Below are 25723 nucleotides of genomic sequence, written 5' to 3'. Positions count from 1 at the left end.
TAGACATTACCTGCAGGGCATGGGAAGTGTTTGTCTTCTCACATTTCTATTAGAGGAAATCTATTGACTTGTTACATAATTGAAGACTTGGCTCTCTTATAATACCATTTTCTCAACTGTTTATAGCAGAATTTCTGGCTAACTCAAGTTTGAGAAAAGTCACTTCCTACATTACTATGACTAGGTAAATATTTATGTTATTATGATTATATGGAAATACTTGCTGAGTCAAGAATTTTAGTGATTGTTTCCTTGCTGATACAACTGTTTTTCTTATAGTTAGTTAATAGTCATCTTGTTTTTTCATTTGTTAGTAATGTTAATCCCATCCTCCCCTGCACCAAAAGCTCCAACAGATCTAACAAATGCTTATCAGTATATTTTCCTAAAATCTCAAACACATTGTATCATCATTTGAACCCATTTTCTTTCCCTGGAAATCTTTCTTCTGCAGCTAATAGTCTTCTTTTCTCGAAGGACTAGTTGCTTTCTAGGCCTAGTAGCTCTTGTCATGGGATTTCTTTTTGCTACTTTCCTGTGTTAGAGCCTTGGTTTTCTGGATAATATTTGTTTTAGTTGATTATGTCCTTATTTGGCTGATGTGTATGTTCCAGATGCTTTCTGGAAAAGTATACATGAGCTGGTTGTGGTGGTGCACACTGGTAGTTGCAGCTACCCAGGAGGCTGAGGTGAGAGGACTGCTTGAGCCCAGGAATCTAATAGTGAGCTATGATGATATCACTGCACTCTCACCTGGGCAACTGACTGAGACTCTGTCTCAAAGAAGAAGAAAGAAAAAGTGTATGTAGAAAGCAAAATTTTAAAGTTTTTGCATATTTGAAATATTTTAATCCTATTTTCACCTTTTTTTTTTTTTTTGTTGTTTTTTTTTTTTTTTTTGAGACAGAGTCTCGCTTTGTTGCCCAGGCTAGAGTGAGTGCCCTGGCGTCAGCCTAGCTCACAGCAACCTCAAACTCCTGGGCTCAAGCAATCCTACTGCCTCAGCCTCCCGAGTAGCTGGGACTACAGGCATGCGCCACCATGCCCGGCTAATTTTATATATATATATTAGTTGGCCAATTAATTTCTTTCTATTTTTATAGTAGAGACAGGGTCTTGCTCAGGCTGGTTTTGAACTCCTGACCTTGAGCAATCCGCCTGCCTCGGCCTCCCAGAGTGCTAGGATTACAGGCGTGAGCCACCACGCCCAGCCTATTTTCACCTTTTGATTAATTATCTGGCTAGGTATAGAAAATTCTAGATTGCAAACTGTTTTGCTCAGAATTTTGAAGGCACTGCTCCACTATCCCCTGGAATCCAGCACTACTGTCCAGAACTCTGATGATTCTGACTCTTGTTCCTTTTTCTATGAGCTATTCAAATTTTGTCTCCGGAAGTTTTAGAACATTCTTTTTAACTCTGATGCTCTGAAATTTCATGATGATGTACTTTAGGTTCTTGTCATTTTAAAATGATACTTAGCACAAGATTAGATCCTACCAATCTTGAGATATATATTCTTTGGTACTTAGAAAAAAGTCAGTTATCAATACTACACTACTTTTCATTCCATATGCATTTTTCGCTCTTTGATTTGCTATTTATTGTCTTCTCTCACGTCTGTCCGTATGGGTTAATACCATTTATTTATTTATTTCAGTGGGGATCCAAAAAAGAGTGGATTGTTGCAAATGCATATGCTAAGTCTACCATGTTTGACCTTCTTATTGCAATGGAATCTCCTGGAAGTGAGTTTTGAAAATGTATTTGAGAAAAGGGTCAGGTGATTCTGGGGCCAGCCAGATTTGAGAACCACTGTCCTAGCATATGCATCTTCAAACTCGCTTAGAGACCAGGAACCTAAAAATCTAATAGTTCTCTTGTCCCTAAATTATCATCAGAAGAGCAGTGAGCCGACTGAGCTGACCTGTCAAAGAATTTGTTTAACTACAAATTGAATCTTAAGTATGGCTGAGTACAAACTTGAAGGTAATATGTGATATCTGTTGGGGAACAGAAATTGTAGTCATGATAATGGAAAGGCTTAAACTGGCAGTGGCAGGAACCAGATAGGGTTTGATATGTGGGGCGACGGGCACAAAAAGTGCTTGGGTACAATCTGAGGCTTGGAAGAGAAGCCACTCTTCCTGCTCTTCTCCAGAATGCATTGCTAGACCTGTGTCTGGTTGCATCCTGGTATAATGACTCATCCAGGAATTGTGAAAGGTTGTGGCTAGTCAGAAACAGTCTTGGAGCACCATGCCAAACTGGAAGTGGAGCCAGAGAGTCCAGAGGATGCCCAAAGTAGACAATGTAAACAGAACGTATGTCCTTTACAGAAACTGCTGGGCTCAGGGACTGCTGGGGATAGTCTTTTTAGGGATGAAGAGGCTTTCAAAAGTGAACAGGTTACCAAAATAACACAAAACTGCTGGAGATAATGTATAGGAAAGGACAGTGGTTATATTAAACACTGAAGGTGCTCCTAAAGACAAAGTATAGGTATTGTGGGCTGCATGAAGGATTCTAAACCCTGTTTGACAGACAGCCATTAGACTTTCAAGGAGTCTTACATGGACACCAGGGTTTTCATGTAAAGTCATAAAATAAAGGTTCTGGGCTTTAAGGTCAGAATCTGAAGGTGGGAGAAAGTAGGCTTTTCTGAATATCAAAGCACTCCCTAATAAAGTTACAGTCTAGTGTATTTGAAGTTTGTTCAAACTCTAATCAAAGACTACTTAGACGGAGCTTTCCAGAAATGTGTGAAAAAGTCAGTACCCATAATAGTGACCAGAAATTGAGAAGGGAGCTGAATGAGCTCAGATGCTAATTAGCCCTTAGACTCAGGTTTTATGTAGGGACCACTGCAAAGTCCAATGTTACAAATGAATAAGGTCCACCTGGGCATGGTAGAGTTTATAACTTTTTTCAAACATAGAAGTATTTCTCATTTTGATGGCTTGGATCTGAGAGTAGGTATCTCTGCTCTTTAAAAAAAGAGTTTTTAAAAACACAAATGAGGCTGGGCATGGTGGCTCATGCCTGTAATCCTAGCACTCTGGGAGGCCAAGGTGGGCGGATTGCTCGAGGTCAGGAGTTCAAAACCAGCCTCAGCAAGAGCGAGACCCCGTCTCTACTATAAAGAGAAAGAGATTAATTGGCCAACTAACATATATAGAAAAAATTAGCCGGGCATGGTGGCGCGTGCCTGTAGCCCCAGCTACTCGGGAGGCTGAGGTAGCAGGATTGCTTGAGCCCAGGGGTTTGAGGTTGCTGTGAGCTAGGCTGACGCCAGGGCACTCACTCTAGCCTGGGCAACAAAGCGAGACTCTATCTCAAAAAGCAAATAAACAAACAAAAAAACAAACCACACAAATGACTTTGGTATTCTGGTTTTAATGCACTGTGGGAGGGAAAGGTGCTATCCTAGAATAAATTCTGGCACCTCTGTTGACCAGGACAGTAAGACTTCCACAGCACAGATGGAGGCAATGGCATTAACAACAAATAGCTGGTGGAGTCAGGGCAGAAAATATCCTGAGCTAAAGAAGAGGACAATGAATACACTTAGACCGCTGAACACCAGTCCCTTGCTGCCTTCAGAGAGACAAAGGGTATCAGACACAATTAAAGAAAAAAACCTTTGGTAAAGTGACAGGAGGTATCATTAGGCTCAAGAAATCACTGCTCCTGCCATAAACAAGTGGGCAACAATCAGCCTCTTTATGAATATCTCAAGTGAGTCTATAACTCTTTTAAGATTAGGTTTCATTAATATTTATCATCTGCAGATATTTCAAGGACCTTGAGACAAGAGAAGTAAGTATCTGGTTTTAGTGGTAGGTTGGTTATACAACAATGTATTTATCATTCTTAGTCATTAAATATATCGGAGGGAAGTGGAGAGAAGAATTCCCTACTATTATATGTTTTTCTGAAAGTTTGCTTAAGTTCTCTAACTCCGGTTTCCTAAGAAATACTATTCTTTTTTTTTTTTTTTTTTTTTGTGACAGAGTTTCACTCTGTTGCCCAGGCTAGAGAGCTATGGCATCAGCCTAGCTCACAACAACCATAAACTCCTGGGCTCAAGTGATCCTCCTGCCTCAGCCTCCCAAGTAGCTGGGACTACAGGCATGCACCACCATGCCTGGCTAATTTATTCTATATATTTTTAGTTGTCCAGCCAATCTCTTTCCATTTTTAGTAGAGACCTGGTGTCTACTATGCTAAAGTACATGGTTGTAGTTTTCAAGTACCTGCCCACCCATATTTTCTTTTTTGAACCTTCTTCAAATAAAATATAACATAAACATCCAATAAATAAGAAAGACATAGTTGCTCTCATAGAAGAGAGACTAGTGGCAGGGTTTGGAACCCAGGGTACCACATCTATGAATCCCTTGCAAAAAGGCTTAGGATAAAGCATTCATAACTTTGGGTAAGAAGTATATAGGTATATACTTGATAGTAGAACCTCTTAAGGGCAGGAAATACCTATTACGTGATAACCCAGGGTCTAGGACATACTTGGCTGAAACAGAGGAAGTATGCAATAAATGCATGTTTAAATAAAGTTTCAAAGTTTGTTGGAATCTTCAAAATCTTTGAGCCTGTATAAACCACACTTTTGTCCTTAAGGACACACAGGCATGCCAGTGCATGTTAGCCCAAGAAGTTCACGGCATTCCTGATCTGGGATCAGCGAAGAAGCCCTGAGACCTTACTGACATGGGTGTAAAGGACATCCATATCTGGCAAAGCCAGGAGGGGCCATGACTAGGCATCCTATTAACCATCAAGGTGTGGTAGATACCCCAGGGTAAAGCATACAAGAAACTGAGTACAGAGAGGTAGGGAAGACAGAAGAAGTAGGGAAGAGGGCAGGTCGAGGCAGGTAAACTCAACAATGTGAGAGATTAGATGCAACAAGAGCAAAGGGACACAAAGCACTACTGTTGAGCAGCAGGCAGAGGCTGTTTGTTCTCTGCCTTGTTTCATAGAATGACTCTCTATTGGTTTGTGGAAAGCACTGAGCCTACTGATATTGACCAATACAATGAGACAGAGATGAGAATTACAGCCAAAACTTGATCCTGATGATACAGTGGCAGAAGTACTGGGAGAAATTACAAACAACTTCCCCAAGCAGAAGAGCAATTGTAAACAGAAATGTCTGCCCAGCTGAGGCAAAACAGTAAAGTATCTCTGCTGAACCTACTTACCTCTGACTTGCTGTTCTAGACTAAGGATGACTGCCACGGCCTGATGAAGAATAAGGAGTTTTGTTTGGGGTTTTTCACTCTTCAAATGAAGCTGACACATTCGGCCAAGCTCTTTGAATGCCTCATTAATATCTCGTACACGCAAGCGTTCTCTGGCATTGTTAGCCATCCGCCTTTCCTTCTCCCTTTCTATTTTCTGTTCTGGGTTCAAATCCTCATCTTCATTAGTACTGCTGGAAAACAAAGTAACAAAAATGTCTATTAGGTTTCCTATAAAGTAAGACATGCTGACTGTGCAAAATTATAAAGTATAAAAATGGAAATGAAAATATCCTATAAATCTTACCAAACAGTAGCAACAGCTGCACTTAACATGATTGTGTATTTCTTTCCAATCTTTTTTCAATGCACATATATAGTCATATAGTTGAAATTATACCACATACATTTTAAAATGCATTTTTTGTTGTTCATTATAGCATGAAGACTTCCCCATACTGGTGAAACTCTTCATAAACATAATATCAATGACTACACAATATTCTAGCACTTTGCTACAAAAAAATGATTCACAGATCAGCAGCATCAGCATTACTGGGAGGCTGTTAAAAACTTAGAATCTCTCAGGTTCTACCTCAAACCTACTGAATTAGAAGCTGCATTTTAATAAGATCTCCAGCTGATTCACATGTACATTTAAAAGTTTGAAAGCACCACCTAGTGCATGAATGTATCATAATTTACTTAACCTATGCTCTTAAATATATTCTGATAGTTACCTAGTGAGAAAGAGAAAGTTACCTAGTGAGAAAGAGAAAGAACTGCTCAGAACCTTGAAATAATCTGTGAAAGACACAGATTGAGAGAAGAAGCTCAGAGAATGGGTATTTTTTTCTCTAAAGAAAAGTATCATTATGAGTGGTGGTGATTATAAAACACTGAGAGAATTAGAATAATTTTCTTGAAGAACAAATTGGCAAAATGAATCCAAAGCCTTTTAAATGTTCATTACCTCTTTAGTGGGAATTCCAACTTTAGAAATTCATCCTAAGGATATAATTAGAGATGTACATAGAAATTTATGTAAAGGAAATTGATCATAAAATTATTTACATTAGCAACATACTTGAATCCAATAAAGAGATGGGTTAAATAAATCACAGTACATCCAGAAGATGGACTACTATGTAGCTTCTAAAAATCAAGCTGCAAATTATGCTAAGCAAAAAAACAGACACAAAAGACCACATGCTATATGATTCCATTTACATGAAATTCTAGAAAAGACAAAGCTATGACAACAGAAAGCAGATCTATGGTTGCCAAGGGCCAGGGGGTGGGGGAAGGGAGCTGACTACAGAGAGGTATGAAGAAAATTTTTTTTTGGGGGGGAGTGAAAATATTCTATGTTATGAATATGGTGGTAGTTATATGACTTTTACATTTGTCAAGGGATAAAAACTATACACTTAAAACTGGTGAATGTTATTATTATAAGCATTAAATCTCAACAAAGCTGACCAAAATAAGAATAAGTAAAACACCAATTGCAGAAAATATCCAGAGGCAGAGGAAAATGGTAAAAATACACTGTTGAATGAAAAAAATTGAAATTATAAAAGTTATATCCAGTTTAATTCCAATTTAATATGTATTTATGGAAAAAGAGATAATCCTTAAAATGCAAACAGTGGTTAATTCTGGATAGTGGAGTTTCTTGTGATTTTTGTTTGTGTTTTCCTGTATTTCCCAAATTTCTATAAAGAGAATAGATTACACAATCAGAAAAAAAATATTTCAGGGAGATGCTTGGGAGTAACTTTTAGAAAGTTCTATTTATGTTTCAGAAATAAATTACTGAGCGGAACTGCTCAGAACCTTGAAATAATAATGTGCAAAAAGAATAGCAATTTTCATCTCTTCTCTAACACCTTGAGTATTCTGATAAAGAATACATATGCAATAGATTTTTATAGCTAATCACTAAGAATTACAATGATAATTGAGAAACACTGGCTGTTTGAGTTCAAAAAGGCCTTAAAAGTTGTCTAAATATGGCCATTCAGTAGAATCTCCAGAAACACTTAAAAAATATAGCTTTCCAGGTCCCATTAGCAGAGTTGATGATTTAGAGAGTTTGGGTTGAGGTCCAGGTACCTGTATTTCTAAAATGTTCCAACCTTGTGTAGCCGGGCTGAGAACCACTGCAAGACCCAGAGAAATCAGTGACCTCCCTGGGATCACACAGCTTATTAGTGGTAGGATAATGATGAGAAGCCAGGTCAGTGCTACATGGGAGCAAACCTATACCATACACCTAAAATTTCCATCTTAAGAGCAACTACAGTATCTTTATTTAATGATTACTGTGTTTTAGTGTGCAAAGGGCTTTAAATATATCATTTTCAGATTATTCCCACAAGAATCCTATAGTAGAAAGTCTCTTTTTAGAGAAGAATATACTGAGATCAAAGAGCTTTTAATCACTTGGCAAGTAGGTGATAGAACCATGATTCAAACCCAGATTAGGCTAACTTTGTCCAAAGACCATGTTATTACACTGCCTCTCAATTTCTGATGACCTATAATGTAGGTCAGTAAACTATGGCCTGTGAGCTGGTCACCTATTTTTGCAACAAATTTTATTAGAACAGCCACTTCCATTTGTTTATGTATTGTCTTTGGCTGCTTTTGTGCTACAATGGTGGAGCTAAGTAGTTTGACAGAGATTGTATGGCCCAGAAAACCTAAAATATTTACTATCTGGCCCTTTATATCAAAAGTATAAAGGGTATAAACAAACTTACTGTGCTGCCAGTTGTATAAAAGTATATAATTATGTATTGTACACAATACAGTAAGTCCTCAATGTCATTAATGGATTTTTGGAAACTGCAACTTCTAAGTGAAACAACATACAATGAAACCAATTTTTATCATAGGCCAATTGATATAAACAAGAATTACATTCCTACAGCATATTTCTGATCACAAAAACATCACCAACCTTATAAACAAAGATCCCAAACCTTTCCAATATTAAATACTAAAATAAATGTGGGCTATACATACATTTAAGAAAGATTAATAAAAATAAGTAAAATTTATCCCCTTATTAGTTCAGGTTTATGGGAGACCAAAGTCCACCCCAGCAGCTTAGGAAGCAAGGTGGGAACAATCTAGGACAGGATGCCACTCCATCCAGGGTCAACTCATACCCACACTCACTCAGACTGGGACCATTTAGACATGCCTGTTCACCTAATGTGTGTATCTTTGGGATGTAGGAGAAAACCGGAGTACCTGGAGAAAACCCACATAGGGAGATAAGAATGTGCAAACTCCACACAGTGGCTCTGGCTAGGAATCAATTTTTTTTCTCATTAATGTTGAATAAAATGATGTTAATTTAGGATGTGCTATACTTAATAATAATAAAAAAATGCCTGTTTGTGAATTTATTATACTATACTTTGTATCATTATTCTAAGGAATACTCCTATGTATTAAAAAAAACCCTATAAAACAGCCTCAAACAGGTCCTTCAGGAGGTATTCCAGAAGAAGGCACTGTTATAATAGGAACTCCATGCATGTTATTGCCCCTGCAATCTTTCCAATGGGACAAGATGTGGAGGTGGAAGGCAGTGATACTGATGATCCTGACCCTGTGTTGGCCTAGGCTAATGTATGTGTTTGGGTCTTAGGTTTTAGCAAAACAGTTTAAAATGTAAAAAAATTTAAAAATTTTCAAAATAGAAAAACACAGAATAAGGATATGTTTTTGTACAGTTATATAATGTGTTTGTATTTTAAGTTAAGTGTTATTATAAGAGTCAAAACAGGCTGGGCGCGGTGGCTCACGCCTGTAATCTTAGCTCTCTGAGAGGCCGAGGCGGGCGGATTGCTCAAGGTCAGGAGTTCGAAACCAGCCTGAGCAAGAGCGAGACCCCGTCTCTACTATAAATAGAAAGAAATTAATTGGACAACTAATATATATATAGAAAATTAGCAGGGCATGGTGGTGCGTGCCTGTATTCCCAGCTACTCGGGAGGCTGAGGCAGCAGGATTGCTTGAGCCCAGGAGTTTGAGGTTGCTATGAGCTAGGCTAATGCCACGGCACTCACTCTAGCGCGGGCAACAATGTGAGACTCTGTCTCAAAAAAAAAAAAAAAAAAAAAAGAGTCAAAACAGTTTTAAAAAAAGTATATAGTAAAAAAGTTATAGGCAGTTAAGATTAATTTATTATTAAAGAAAAATGTATTTTTATAAATTTAGGGTAGCCTAAGAGTACAGTGTTTATAAAGTCTACAGGGATGTCCTAGGCCTTCACATTCACTCTCAACCTACTGACTCAACCAGAGCAACTTTGAATCCTGCAAGGTAAGTACCCTATATACAAGTATATCATATTTTATCTTTTATTTTTACTGTCCTTTCGTATGTTTAGCTACACATATACTTACCATTGTGTTACAGCTGCCTACAATATTCAGTACAGTAACATGCTGTATAGGTTTGTAGCCTCGGAGCTATAGGCTACACCATACAGCCTAGGTGTATAGTAGGCTATATTATTTAGGTTTTTTTTTTTTTTTTGAGACAGAGTCTCGCTTTGTTGCCCAGGCTAGAGTGAGTGCCATGGCGTCCTAGCTCACAGCAACCTCAAACTCCTGGGCTCGAGTGATCCTTCTGCCTCAGCCTCCCGGGTAGCTGGGACTACAGGCATGTGCCACCATGCCCGGCTAATTTTTTATATATATATCAGTTGGCCAATTAATTTCTTTCTATTTATAGTAGAGACGGGGTCTCGCTCTTGCTCAGGCTGGTTTTGAACTCCTGACCTTGAGCAATCCGCCCGCCTCGGCCTCCCAAGAGCTAGGATTACAGGCGTGAGCCACAGCGCCCGGCCAATTTAGGTTTTTTAAGTATGCTCTATGATGTGCACACAATGACAAAAATCACTTACTGATACATTTCTCAGAACGTATACCAATTGTTAAGCAATGTATGACTGTATTTAAATTTTACTGATTGAATGTATCAAATGTCTATACCATACAATTTAACTTATTTTTGCTATTATGGCCTCTAACAGATTAAGCAACTTGAGGGGAGAGATATAATTCTTTTTTATACACAGACCCTAAAATGGTGTGGTATAAAGGAAAACTTAATTTTGGAGTTAAACCTTCACATGCCATCCTTTTAGGGATGCTGTGATGATTAAATAAAAATTAAACGAAAATCCTAATATAGTATCTAAAACCAGTTGGCTGCTGATAAATGCATGACAACCTTCAACTTCCCAAGTATTTTCACTCATGGCGAATAAGTGAAATTTAATACCTGGATATTAACAAATACCTTGTTCTGCCTCTAGATGAAACCTTGATATCTTTTTGGGAGGATTCATCGTCTGATTTCATGTCATCTGATGAAGGAGGTTCATGAAGGTTTTCATCCTTCTCTTTGTTTTCAGTCTTAATTTCTGTTGCAACAACAGTTCCAGACTGACTTTGCAAACCACCTAACAAAGAGGCAAAGGTAACATAAAAGAAATGACCAGACTCATTTATAAATGAGAACTAAAACAGTAAAAAGCTTTCTAGATGGAATATCCTTAGTTGTTACAGGGTTATGATGGAAATCTCAAGATGTAGGAAAGTACTAGAGCTAAAAAAAACATTTTTTTTAATGATTTTTACAGCATTTATATTTAAAAGAATAAGCCAGACCCTGATGATCAGTCTAATGCTCACTTCCAGGCACTATTTAACAATTGAACACAGTATGAGAAACTTGATGCATTTTAGAAACTTTTAAGATGCTGCCAAGGTAAAGGAAATAAGCTTAATATTTTCCAGGATAAACACAATAAAATAGGTGTCGTTAAATAGAACTGGGAGAATTTTATTTTGGTGGTCTTAATACTGGTTCTATATTTATACTTATTTATAAGCTCTATTGTAACATTGATCATAGTTTGCTATTTATCAGAATTATATGTCTCTCTGATCAAATTATAATCTCTAATACAACAGTTTCCATCATTCAGAATTCTCAGTTTACTCAGAAATATCTTTCTCACTGCCTCAAGGACCATGAAGACGAACTCATGAGGGCAAGTGATGTAGGAATAGAGACATGACAGAAGCAGGAGCAGGTATAAAGATAACCAGTAAATACTGAAAAGAGGTTTGTATGGGGCTCCATCTATCAGTAAGTACATATAATGGGACCGGCCAGGTGGGCCAGTTGGAATCCTAAATATCTATCCCTCCACACTCATGCAGTAGCACGATTTGGAATTCCTTCACCTAAATGACTTTGATTCACAGATGTCAATCCAGTTTTGAGAAAGGTGACACTATTTCAAAGGAAATCTCTGTCTGTATTATTGCTGAAAAATCAACAATATCGGTACCTCTATAATTTTCTTGTGTTTTATGGTTCAGGTCTGTGCTTGAAGCAGTGACGGTACTAGACAAGACTGAATGATTGCCATTGAGACTGACAGAGTCTTCCCGATGAGTTCCAACCTAAAGTAAAGAAAAACAAAAAATAAAAAATGGTCAAGATAATTCAGGGGCAATAACTGTCCAAATTTTTTTACTAGGTTTAATAGAGAAAACAGTATCACTCATCTGAATTTAGCAACTTTTTCTGGATGACACTTTCTGGTTTTTGGTGGCAGTTTCAAAATACCTGATCACAGTACTGCTTTTGAATCAAACCAAAATGTTACTTTTTTAAAAAATAAAAATTCTAGCTTGTATATTTTACTTTTCATTTATTTATTTATTTATTATTTATTTATTTATTTCCAACATTAGGTTTCCACTTCTGTGTGAAGCTTATAAATTTTAAATCCTACAGAGAAAGTTGTTGTCAGAAGCAAATGAGCTTCTGCAAGCCATAAAGCATTAGATATTATAGGGCCTACTAATAATCCTTCATAAACAATCTGAAAATGTTTCATTTTCTCTAGAAATATATTAAAGTATGCATGAACTTGCATTTAACAATTACATTCCAAGCAATAACAGTAAATATGTAAGTCTGCCCCTCTTATAGTTTTCTACTTCCTCTAACTGCCTCCTCTCAAAATTTTTAAAACAGCAGCAAAAGCAATATAAAATTAACTTAAAAGTTTTGCATTGCTGGGCAACAAAATTGGCCTATTTTTTAATTCTTAGTTTTAATCAAACTTATACAAGTCACAGTTAACCTGAAACGGGAAGGTAAAGTATGTAACCACCACCAAGTATTCAGCTATTGCAGTACCTTTAGAAAACCTTGTTATAGATGAAGCTTTTTATTAGAAAAGCAGCAGACGTGTCAACCAGAAGATTAAGCCTTTAATTAAATAGGTTTATTGCCTGGAGTTATACAAGAGAACCACTGTTTTTCAATAAATCCTTCTATCCTAGTAAACTGCCAAGCTTTGAATCCCTCGAGTAATTAATATAGCTTTTATCTTTCATGACTTTGTATGGATTTTAGCCTAAGAGGTATAAATACCTGTATGCATGTTTATTCTTTGGTTTCCTGTGAGCTAAACAAAAGGAACCACAGCAAACTTTTAGGCAGTGTAGGCCATTTGGCAGTGGATTTGATTAGAATATATCAGTTCTTAAACCATACTTTTTAAGAAATGTTTGTCTTTAACCCTTATTCTCAATGTACTTTGAAAAAACCCATTTTAGGGCACAATTACACTATTCTGGTGATCGGTACACTGAAAGCCTAAATTCAGCATGATACAATTCATCCATGTAACAAAAAAAACACTCATACCCCTTACATTTTTTGAAATAAAAAATCCCAAAACTCATTTAATGTATTCCATAGCTTGCTGAGTTATTATTTGCATCACTACTCTCTCAGATAATCAAGCACTGACTGCACTCTTTTCCTAAACCACATAATTTCATCACACATTAGAATCATAAAGTCTTAAAGCTGGGAAGGAACTAGAGAAACTATGGCAGACTTCCATCCCACGCTCCACTTCAGAAAGTTTTGGCCTTTACATCCTCCTCCTCTATAAAACTTGAGAAAAATCTGCAGAACTAAACCTAATAACCAGTAAAGAAGTAAATTGTGAAAACTGCATTTAAGAAAGAAAATTATTTTTAAGATGTTTCATGAAATCCTGTCTCAAAGGTATTCTGGTCATGTTTATCCTTAACACATTAGGGTGCTTTCTTATGATCTATGAAATACTCAATGATCTAAGAGGAAGGTCAGTTCAAAATCTCATTTTACAAAAATATATATGAGTAAAGACAACATATAGCTGCAAATTTTTATAACCTTAGAAGCCTAGGTCTAAAGATAAAATATTACCTAAAACAGTTCTGACTGGTTGAGGAAATTGTAGGATAAAGTAAAAGCTAGGATTTCTGTGTTTGTGTTTATAATGTGGACTTAAAAATTTCTACGATCTCTGGTAATATGTGCTACTTGTGTTCTTTCATAGTAATTATCACACCAAGTAACTGAAAAGAAAATAGCCTTTTAAAATATAAACTTTTAAACATATACATATTTACTATATATTATACATATCGAACCCACAGCTTTGTAAGACAATACCACTGAATAGCAACAAACTAAATTTTCACTTAAGTGATAATGCACCTGAATTCTGATTTCCTTTAATTTTATTAGTATAAATAATTCTTTGATTTTCTGAAACTCTACTATTAAAAAATGTTCTATCATCTCCTTTCTGATGAAAGGCTTGGCAGACACAGGATCATTATTTAAATGATAAATCTTAGAGATTTTGCCTTTCCCTTAGGGAAAATCAGAAAGGTTGCTAGATTTGGTTTGGGATAAAAATGCCAACAAATATTTCTGCCTGTATAGAATACTATAAACTAAGTATTTTCTCACACCAACTTACATTATTGGCTTCCAAAAGAAAAAAAATTAATTGGCACACATAGCAAAAATATAAGCCTTAAACAAATGGCCTCAGACTAGCAGAAAGCTTGAAGTCTGGAGTTTTTCATGTTAATGAAGTTAGCAGGAACTTTTCTTTGTAACTTGATTCCCCTCGCAAATGGCCCTCATATATCTTCTGGAGAATTTGACTTTCACAGTTCTTATGGTTCTCTTTAACCCTTGCTCACCCTGGCTCCCATGTCCTCCCTTTAATCTGCAACTCCACATTCAAATGGCTCTGTCTACACACACAACAGGTGTATAAACAATTCTTTGTCTGAGCCTAGAGCCTGTGGGGCCAGCCAGATAGGACCCTGTTTAATTGTTCACCTCGTTAGCATACAGCTGACAGGCTGCTGCTGCTGCTGCAGCAGGGGGAGTAACAGGGGAAGGAAACCCCTCGCCTGCTAGGCTCTGAGTTTCAATTATTATGAAGAGCCCTATTTCAGAATAAAAGGCCCATCCCATTAAATGACATCATCCTGCATACTCAATCTTCACAATCTGCATACAGCCTTAATTTTGTGAGAGAACCCAACAAGGGACTTGTTTTCATTTAATTCGGCCAATGGCTTTAGCACCCACAATGGAAAAATGTTAAATCTAATTAGTTGATGAATGAGAGGTCTTGTGAATTAAGGGACAGACTGAAAAGTACTCAGTATGAATTCCTCTCTGATTCTGAATTCTAATAATCTGTTCAATTCGTACTATTCACTGAATACTAACAATTTAAATTACTCAATATTAATCTCTAGATTGATTAAAGGATCTTTACATACTATCTACGCCAAGGTATTTTGTTTTATCTGAACGGTTTTATGTTAGAAACTTGGTAGTATACCATTTGTTATGGTTCCTTTTAAATGATATTTCCGTAAATGTATAACTTCTATGGTTTGCAAACTTTTAAAAAGTTGCCATTTTGAATTTTAAAGTGTTACCAAATCCCTTAAAAAGCACTATAATGTGATATTAATGAAAATAAATTTTTTAAATTGCCCATTTAGGAAAAAATTGGTTAGAAATAGTAAGAGTGGTTAAAAGTAAAATTTTTCTTATTCAGTTGAAACACAATTTCTACAATATTATAAACCCATACTGCTAAAATTAAATATTGTCCAAATGGAAGGTTAAAACGATTTCAAGTTTATTTGATAAGTGACAAAAATGCTGAGATAATTTTCAACAAAATATCACCCTATTTGCCTGTTAATTTTTAATAATTTAAGTCTCTTAGAACTAAGGAAAACATAGTTTCTCTAACTGCTTTAGGATTTAAGAAAGCAGACATGATTTATATTTTTAAATCATTGTATAAAGTAGCTTTATATTCTATAATTTAACATTATTTACTATGCTCTCATACAAGAATATCACACTTGCCAACCCCCCTTTAAACAACAAAAAACCCAAGCAATTCCAAAAATAATTAAGAGAAATGCCTGGATTAAATTTCCTCGGGACCTTACAGACTGAGAGGTGGAATTAAAAGAAAAAAAAAAACAACAATGAAAAAAAAGTAAAAATTGAAAAAACAAAAAAAATAAATTTCCTAGGGATTTGTAGCAGTGACCTCACGAATGGAATTTTGTCCTATCTCATAAATAAGAAACTTTTTAGATCTGCATCAACCTTCCTTAATGGAATAATGTACAAAAAGCTTCAAATCTCACTTAGTTTGGTCTGAAGTTGAAATCACCATCTGAGAAAAATCTGTTTTAAAATTTAAATGGTATATCAGTATCACATACTAATAAGACTGACCAGAAAAACCTTTACGTTTTATAGTATTTGTTTTAAGCATATATGGAGATATATTAAAAATATATTACGAGTGCAGAAAATTAAGTAAATAAGTAAATGAAATGTTAGCCCCATTTAAAAGTAAGAGCAGATATTAAAAAGATGCCAGGCTGGCTACACTAATTATATATAAAGGAGTAGGAATTACCCATTTCCTAGTTTCTTTTTGCAATATACTTTCAGGAGATTTAAATTTTATGTATATCAGGTAGCTAAAATATGTTAAAAGCCTTCTATGGTTGAAACCTCACTTCATTCTAAACTCTGATGCTAGTCAAATATGTCTGGTTAAAAGAAACAATAGCAAAAATTAAGTCTTTTGATATTGATTCTTATTATTAATAACATAGATTTTTGGCAGGTAGTAGCCTTACCTAATTGGTAAGAAATATAAAATCCTTTTCTGGAACAATTAAAAAATACCAGACTATTATTTCATCTATAATACAGGAAGATGGACCTACAAATCAATACTAGCATGTATAAAAGACCTTATGGGCATAATGCTGTTACTAAAAACAAGGTAGACAGAGGTTCACAACAATAGCTATTTCCTTGGCCAAGGACACTGTTTGGTTAACCTGTCCAGGCAGACTTTACACTACAAGTCACCTTGATTCCCGTCTTGTCTGCACTGCAGGCTGGGAGCTGAGCTGTCTGTACCACTTTTATCCTGCTGTCAACTTTTACTCTTCATTCCCAGTGCATCCTGGCTCACCTCAAATATTGCAACTTCTTCAACAAAACTCCCAAAATACTCATTAAAACAAAATAAGCAAAAAAGTTATAGGAGCCAGGAAAAAGGAAAAACATGCTAACCCTCCGAACTGCACTGGGAAGCCAATTTATACTACTATAAATCAGGAGTTTTCAAGGTCCAGCCTGTGGCCAAATCTTGTCCTATTTTTCATAAATAAAGGAGCTTGTTTTCGTATTGTCCCTGGCTGCTTTCATGTTATGATGTCAGAATTAAGTAGCTGTGACAGAGACCATATAGCCTGCAAAGCTGAAAATATTTACTATCTGGCCCTTTATAGAAAAAGTATATCGAACCTTTTCCTAAATGCTAGGAAAGAAAGCAATATTATATTTAAACCCTATAATTAGGAAGCTGACCCACAGTAATGCCCATTAGAACAGAGTTCCAATGTAACAAAAATGTTATTTGAATGTTCTGTGGCGGTCTGAAAATATCTATATTTACCAGAATAATTCTATCTGCAAGAAATAAACGTAATGACAAAAATTAAATGTTTATGAAAAAAGCTGATCTCACAAATTCTACATGGAGATCATGTAGAATTGCTGATAAAACGATATATCTGTGGTCACTTTGTAATCCTGGCCATGTAGCTTCCACATTAGCAACCTAAAACAAATACTAATTTATGTTAATGCAGGAAAAAGTACATAAACTTCCATAAAGTACACAAGACAAAAAAAAAAAAAAAGGAAAGTGATTCCAAAATGTAAAATTGCATTATCTCTTAGTCATAATCAGTTTGGAGGAGTATGTGGAGGTGACAAGGAGACAATAAAATCAGGAGATTAGCTCTTGAAGATGGCTGGCAACAATTAAAAACAGCAACAACAAAACAAGTGATCCCAAAATCACACATCCTGCAAGAATATGAAAGAGCTGATTCCACATATAGGTGGGTACTAAGCATGTGAGCAAGAGCTTCCAGCGGTACTGATGGAATTCCTCACACATGGATGAGGGCCACCAGGTCTTCATCAATGTACCTAAGATTCAGCTGACAAAGTCACTGGCAGGCTGTGAGCTTCATTTCATTCCATCCTCCCTGGGTCTTTTTGCTGAAGCTGAGAACTGAGGACTTCAGGTAAAAACTTACTTTGGAAGGATAGGAGAGGAATACTGACAGTGTCAGATTTTGTCACCTAAAAACTTTGTATTCTGAGAGTAAGCCTGGTAGAAACATTGGATCTCCACTGCTAGGACGTATAGCAGTGATTGTGTCTTGATGGGGTGGGGATAGCAGATGATGTGTGGCAGATTCCCAATAGCTCTGTGCCTTCTCAGAAGGTTATAAGAACAGAAGAGAAGACCTTGATAGACACACTAACCAACAGCTTGGGTTTAGTTGCTGTGGCAGTGATGTTTGCTGCTCAGACTAAGCCAGACTCATTTCATGTTTCAGAAGACCCCTTTTTCTAAACTACTTTGAGATTTTCCTTTGTTTTCTTTCTTTCTTTTTTTTTCTGAGACAGAGTCTCACTCTGTAGCCTGGGCTAAAGTGCCGTGCCGTCAGCCTAGCTCACAGCAACCTCAAACTCCTTGGCTCGAGCAATCCTTCTGCCTCAGCCTCCTGAATAGCTGGGACTACAGGCATGTGCCACCACGCCTGGCTAAATTTTTTAAATTATATATTTTTAGTTGGCCAATTCATTTGTTTCCATTTTTAGTAGAGATGGGGTCTCGCTCTTGCTCAGGCTGGTCCCGAACTCCTGACCTAGAGCGATCCACCCACCTCGACCTCCCAGAGAGCTAGAATTACAGGCATGAGCCACCGCGCCTGGCCTTCTTTCTTTCTGTCTTTATAGAGATAGGCTGTTGGCCAGGCTGGAGCGCAGGAGCATAATCATAGCTCACTGCAGCCTTGAACTTCTGGGCTCAAGTGATCATCCCACCTCAGCCTCCTGAGAAGCTGGGACTCCAGGGCATGTGCTAACATGCACAGGTAATTTTTTAATTCTTTGTAGAAATGGGGTCTTGCTATGTTACCCAGGCTGGTCTCGAATTCCTGGCCTAAGCAGTCCTCCTGCCTTGGACTCCCAAAGTGCTGGGATTAGAGGCTTGAGCCACTGCACCTGGCTGAGATTTTTCCTTTTTTAACAATATTCTTGTAGCTCTTTTGTTGATGTTCTGAAGTAGGCTGCACATTCTTAGATGACACAGAAGTTCCATTTTATACAAACTTCACATTTAATTAGGAGGAGCCAGAGATACAGCAAATATTGTAGTAGGTAAGTTGGAATAGTAGTAAGAAGTAAGCTAGTAAGAGTGAAGAATTAATTAAATGTGAAGTTTGTATAAAATGGAACTTCTGTCTTGAGAAGGTTGTATTTTTTCTTTTTCTTTTCTTTTCTTTTCTTTTTTTTTTTTTTTTTTTACCAATTTTGGATATTCCTTAATAGGCAAAGAAACTTTTCAAAGTCCAATCTTCCTAAAGTCATGTGGAAACCTAGTGCATTTTAAAAGGACTGGTAGGAGAAATTCTTTCATTACATATTGCCCCTAAAACTTTTAACTAAGAAAGTAGCTCACACTGTTGTCTAAGAATGTGCAAACCAGCCTGAGCAAAAGCAATACCCTGTCTCTACTAAAAATAGAAAAATTAGCCAGGTGTCATGGTGCGCACCTGTTGTCTCTGTCTCTGCAACTCGGGGAGGCTGAGGCAAGAGGATTGCTCAAACCCATGAGTCTGAGGTTACAGTGAGCTATGATGATGCCACTGATGCACTTCACCCAGGGTGACAGAGTGAGACTCTGTCTCAAAAAATAAAAGATTAAGATGTGAGGAATAAGAATGTTTCAGTTAACATCAACCTGGTACCCAAGTACACTGATTTTCAAGTCATTCTTCTAAGTAAGGATAAATGCTATTTCAACAAGTCATGAATAATTAGTTTGCTATTCTACATTCATATTTATAACTAATGACATCTTATTAGTCTTATTATACCATTAGAATTACTTTGTTACTATTACTAATAGTGATAAAATAATATTTCTATTAGATTAATTATTCATAAATGTTTTCACATTAGCTTATCAACAGCAACAAAAACTAATTTATTTGTTTGTTTTTTCTTTTTCATCTGAAACTTTTCTTTCTTTCTATGACAATTTGGCAGCTGGTGTCTCTGGTCCGCCATCTTTACTCTCAACAAAAACTACTTTAAAAAGGAGCCTGAATTTCAACATTTCTTGATCAAAAAAACCCACACAAACAAACAGGCTGTTAAGATATGCAGAAATCTAATGTTACCTATGTTACTGTAAACATGTTCTCAGAAACCAGGCAGCCTTGTTTGATGTTTACTTTCGAGGCTCTAAAATGAATATAAATGGCTGTATGATATGTGAATGTGAAAATCTGGAACCAATCCTATTTTATAGAACACAAGACTTCAGCATTTGGGGACCTAATTATTTTGACAATAGGTGAGTTTTAGCCTTGATCACATGGCTTACAGCTAGAAATCTGTTTCATAGGAGAATATTTTACAGCATGCAATATACCTTGAAAAGTGTGCCATAAATATGCAAACACATGGTATCAGTTAAACAGCAGGTTCAAAAAGAACTTCATTTTTTTTAAAGAACTTTATTTCTTTAAAAGACAATTTGGATAAAGTATAATGTAATATATTCAACAGAATTTTTGACGTGTATGTCTGCAGAAGTCTACTTTTTTCCCTCTAAAAAAATTACCATGTTTTTAAACAGATGGATTGAATTATTTTGTTCTCTTCAGGGATTAATCTAAAATTGTTTCTTTCCTTTCTTTATTACTTCAATTACAGTCATTCTTAAAAATACCCTCCCCCCATTTTTTCTTCATTTGGGAATAAAGTTTAAATTTTGATCTGTACAAATTAGAATTTCACATTCTTTCTACCACTGAAGGCTGATCTCAAGTCATAATAAACAACTTTTCTAGACTAGAACCCTTGAGATTCAGTCTTGCTTTACTGTTTTTGCTATGCAGACTTCCTACTCACTATTTCAAGGCAAAAACCTTTTGTGCCAATTATTACACATCTGGAAAAATTCCAAGTTTAAGCTAAAACGATCTTTGTAGAAAGTTTCTGCTTTTTGCACATGGTCATAGCAGGATTTTATGAGCCAATACTCAGCCAATGACCCTGCCCAAGACAGAAATGCTTAAAAAGCCACTCTTTACCTTCCTTTCAAAAAGAAAGACCCTCTTTCCCAAAGATTTCACGAAAAACACTTAGGGACGATAAGCTTTAGGGATTACTACAAAAAAGATGAACATTATTTTACCATTGAAGCTGATCTACTGCTTGTAACAAGGCTTGATCCTCCATAGTTTGAATTGAGGCTTCCAATTGGTGCATTATGGGATGGTCCCAATAAACTGTGTATATCACCATGACCAGCAGGCAAACTGGTGGAAGGTCCCACAGCATGGTTCCGTAGCACATGGATGGCATCATCCAATCTGTCTAAACGATCCTCCATTCGAGACTGCTGTATGGATTGAAAAAATCATGGAGGTTATTGCTGGTATCTGTTAAATTCATTAAAGCACTATGTTTCCTACTTTGGGATATATGGAAGATAGCACCTGAAATGCACTATCAAATAGCTTCAAAAGCAACTACCCACACTACAAATCAACAAAAAAAGAATGGCTATCTATGTGTAGACTATGCTCAATTTTTAAAGCTTCAGAAACATATCACTGCTTTATAAAGATGAATTTACCAGTCTACCATGTGGTTATTTCTTTTAGCTTCTAGAAAAGATGAAAGCAACTATGTCCATTCTTAATTATAGTTGATAAAGAAGGATAACCTATACTTTAAATACTGATTTTTCAGTGATGGGGAAAGGACCTCAAAACTCACAAGTTATAAGTTTGTTTTTATGTGTATAAAGCATACAAATCTTAAATGGTGAACACATCCATGTATACTCTATGACAAAACTGAAGAAATAACATTATCTGTCTGTGGACATACACATGCCCCATACACAAACATATTAGAATTTTAAAAATAAAAAGCACATGCTAGTAGAGCTGTTTTAAAAGAATCACTCTCAACAACACAAGAGACAAAAGTCTATTCCTATATACTGTTACAAAAACTGAAATGGTCATGATTTAAAAGACTGGAGTCTGTACAGCTTGAAGATTTTAAATGAATAATGGGAAGTATAATTAATCGAAACACAAAAAAGGCACCATCTAAAAGAAATAGTACCTCACAGACATCCTTTAAGAAGGACATTGCATCTTGCAAATGCTCGTGAAGTTGCTGCTCAACTCGATTTTTCTGGCAAAGTCAAGACAGAACAGGAGGCAAAGCACAGGTTAAGATTAACTCCAAAAGAGATGAAGAAACAGCTGATGTGCATGTCAGCATAACATGTTAGTAAAGTTAACACGGAGACCTGAAAGAACTACTTGTATTAAGGTATGAGAAGGCTGGGATTCAACAGGGAAGTTACAAGGTTATTAGCACATTGCTTATATTTGCTTACAAAATACATGAGAAGAAAACTTTTCTTCAATTTAAAATGTTCTGTTAGTCACAGAAAAAGAACATTTCTATTTGCAGCCTGAAATTATTGAATGAGAGTATAACTTAGCAATACATCAAATCATACTTATTTTGCTTTCATTATACTTTGTAATTCTAGGTAACAAATGTAAGCATACAAAAGCAACAGTAGTTAACATTCTACCACAAATTCTTCACGCTCTGAGTACGTAGAAGGTTCCTTTACTGCCTGATTTGTTAAATAATGCTTTGCTTGTGTGATTTGCACAATACATTCTTTTCCATGAAAAAACGGGAAATAACACTTTCATGACAAAAATCATTGATAGTCACATTAAAAATTTTAGTGGAAATGTAATAAATTATACACACTATTATCATATGAGAGAGTAAATATAACCATTTTACATTACTGGATTAAATTTTCTTGCTTTTACTTGCCTTTTAAAAAAGTTTTCTCTTTTATGTAAACATAGAAGTATAGAAATATTAAGCCCTAGATTTGTTAAAGAAACAAAAATCCCATAACACTATTATTTTAACACCAGCTGTCCTGAAACCAGAAGCTTGATGCCCCAAAGAACAGATGGCAAAAGGCACACCCAATGTGTCTTATATTGTTCATCTAAATCAGGCCATTTGTTAGTAAAGAATTCGTGTGTAATGCTATCCTACTGTTTCTTCAGAGTTATGCAAGATTTATTAAAAAACAACAACAGAAAAAAAAAAAAAGCTCCAAGCTATCAGATAAGAGGCTCTTACCAGGGAGTGAAGTGAGTTTTCATAGCTTGGGGATGAAGGCGCTTGCCCTCCAGGTCTGGGCCACTGACTGGTACCTGTTAAAACCCAAAAGCACCCATGCATCTGTGTTAACTCAGTGATCTTGATAGTGTTCTGAAGGAATGAGTAAAGGTACTCAATAACTGTAAATAAATTTATGTGATTATTTTTATTCAGCCTTCAGCATAGTAATGGCGACCTATAAGCCTAACACATTTTAAAAAATCTTTTATTATTAATAAAACAATGAAGGGAGCTTGAGAAACAAAGAGAAGAAGCTTATACAACACAACTACATTTTATATTTGCATATTCTTTAGACTTTGTAGACATGCACGCATATCTTGAGAAAATGCACTTATAATGTACTTTTTTATTCAGTCCCTCTCCTTCCATAGTTTTACACAGTCTTTATAATACTATTAATGACTATATTAATATTCCTCTGATTCTCTATACCATAATTCGTTTAGCCACCATCACTCATAGCTGGACATTTTGGTTGCTATCAATTGCCTATTATGAATAATGGTATAGTGAACATTACTGTGCTTTTGGGGGGAGGGAGGAGTAAGGTCTTAAAGGTAAGTAGCATTTTTAAATTAGAGTATAAGCATATTTATGATCCTGAATTCATAAGGCCAAGTTATTTTACTAAAGGATAATATTAACTGATAGTGCTTTCAGCAATACACAGATAAACAAATTTCAAATGATTGCAAATACACTTGGGACCATCTTTTAAAAAATTTCCCTAAATTATTTATACAAAAACATTATTATTTAATTAGAAAAATATCATTGTAGAAACTTTTTTTAGATGTTTATTCTTTGATGTTAGAAAAGTGGAAATATAATAAAAAATAGTGAGAATAAAAAAGAAAAGACACAAAGACTAAAAGGGAAAAATTTATTAGGGAAAAATTTATTAGGAAAAAAATAAAAGAATTCATCCATATGTTGTGGAGAATACAATGTTTTAATGCTCTTGCCAAAATATCATTAAAAGGAAAAAGACAAAAATAATTGATCAAAAACTCTTCATTATTTCATGATTATGTATCTGAAAATAAATAATTTACAGAAAATAATAAAGACCATTTAATTAAACATATGTTATTGTTCTTAATAAAAGCTTCAGTGACAACATGAATTATATTAATATTAGAAATCTAAAGTTGGAAGATGAAGGCTTACTTAATTTATCTTGCTTATTGCTAAATGAATAAATTATGTCCAGTAGAGCCTGTTGTTGCAGGTCAATTTGTCATATTTTAGGAAGCTAAAGATAATGTAATACTACAACTTATCTGTTACCTCAGAAAAACTTAAAGTAAACCAGAACTATTATAGTTCATTTTAGCTGAACAATACCATTTAATTACTAAGTAATCTAATAATTGTATTCTCATCAATCATACACATTTTGCAAGTTGAAAAGTTGAATACAGAGGTTCTTAAATACCCTGATTAGATTTCATAATTAATTCTATGCATAGTGTTATGATTATACAAATAAGTTTTAAATATTAAAATTGTGAGAAGAAATACATATTATGTACTTCAATTATTATTTTTTACTTACAAGCAAATTATAAACAAATTGTTTTGAGGACCATTAAAGGCTTCCTGCTAGACTTATAGATATAATCATAAATCAACTACCCAAATAAATTATGGACAATCTAAAATTAATCATTGAATCAGAAGCTTGTTGGGCTAATTTTACAATTAACAAGTAGAATATCTCAACCGGAAAAACTCACTAAGTGAACATATGAAGAATTCATATAAAAACAACCAGCCAGGCCCGGTGCGGTGGCTCATGCCTGTAATCCTAGCACTCTGGGAGGCCGAGGTGGGTGGATTGCTCGAGGTCAGGAGTTCGAAACCAGCCTGAGCAAGAGTGAGACCCCGTCTCTACTATAAATTAAAAAAAAGAAATTAATTGGCCAACTATTAGATATAGAAAAAAATTAGCTGGGCATGGTGGCGCATGCCTGTAGTCCCAGCTACTCGGGAGGCTGAGGCAGGAGGATCGTTTGAGCCCAGGAGTTGCTGTGAGCTAGGCTGACGCCACACCACTCACTCTAGCTTGGGCAACAAAGTGAGACTCTGTCTCAAAAAAAAAAAACAAAAAAAACCAACCAGCCAACTTTCTAAGCACTAATACAGAATTATGAATTTTACGTATGTAGGTTAATCATAACCTATTTTGAAAAAGACCCTAAATTATTTTTTAAAAAACTTTCCTTTAATGTTTACAATATTTTACTTTTCACTTATTTTGTTCTATTTCTCCCCCAACCCTTTTGGGTGATCAGCCAGTGATAAGAGCCTGATCATCAATTTACTTAACTTGTGTGAAATATTAAAACACATTTTAAGTCTAAATACCTCAGAATTGTCAGCATGCATTGGCTTTCAAAAAAGGCAGTTTTTGTGGTTCATCACTAGCTTAGTGTTGAGCAATCAGATGTGAGCACTAAGTTACTCAGGTAAGAAATCATCTACATAATTTTTTGGTGATGATATCAAAAAACTGTGCTAAGGTCCACCTTCAAAATGTAACCCATTAAACTGGAAAAAACAGATACATACTTAAACACTTAGTTTATATTATAGATTGGGCTGTTGTAGTACAATGTATTTGGCTAAAATGCAATACTAACAGGGTTAAA

General features: G+C 35.6%; 1 protein-coding gene across 17 annotated transcripts in view; it reads right to left on the bottom strand.

Annotated features, from left to right (window-relative positions):
* TCF12 (transcription factor 12) overlaps nt 1-25723 on the bottom strand; it is a 356100-nt gene that overhangs the window by 8281 nt on the left and 322096 nt on the right. For 3 of the 17 annotated variants that reach the window (XM_012783051.3, XM_012783049.3, XM_012783053.3), the window contains 6 exons: nt 23025-23098; nt 21963-22034; nt 21019-21225; nt 11650-11764; nt 10590-10752; nt 5223-5455 (listed from right to left, as the gene is read on the bottom strand). In XM_012783051.3, coding sequence (XP_012638505.1) covers nt 5223-5455; nt 10590-10752; nt 11650-11764; nt 21019-21225; nt 21963-22034; nt 23025-23098 — 864 coding nt within the window. Of the gene's footprint in view, nt 1-5222; nt 5456-10571; nt 10753-11649; nt 11765-21018; nt 21226-21962; nt 22035-23024; nt 23099-25723 lie in introns of all 17 variants that reach the window. The other 14 variants (XM_020286054.2, XM_012783050.3, XM_012783054.3 and 11 more) reach the window with 9 other exon arrangements.

This window comes from Microcebus murinus, chromosome 6 (assembly GCF_040939455.1).
Source record: "Microcebus murinus isolate Inina chromosome 6, M.murinus_Inina_mat1.0, whole genome shotgun sequence".
Taxonomy (NCBI): Eukaryota; Metazoa; Chordata; class Mammalia; order Primates; family Cheirogaleidae; genus Microcebus; species Microcebus murinus.
The sequence above is the reverse complement of the archived record's forward strand: the minus strand, read 5'-3'. Positions and strand labels throughout refer to the sequence as shown.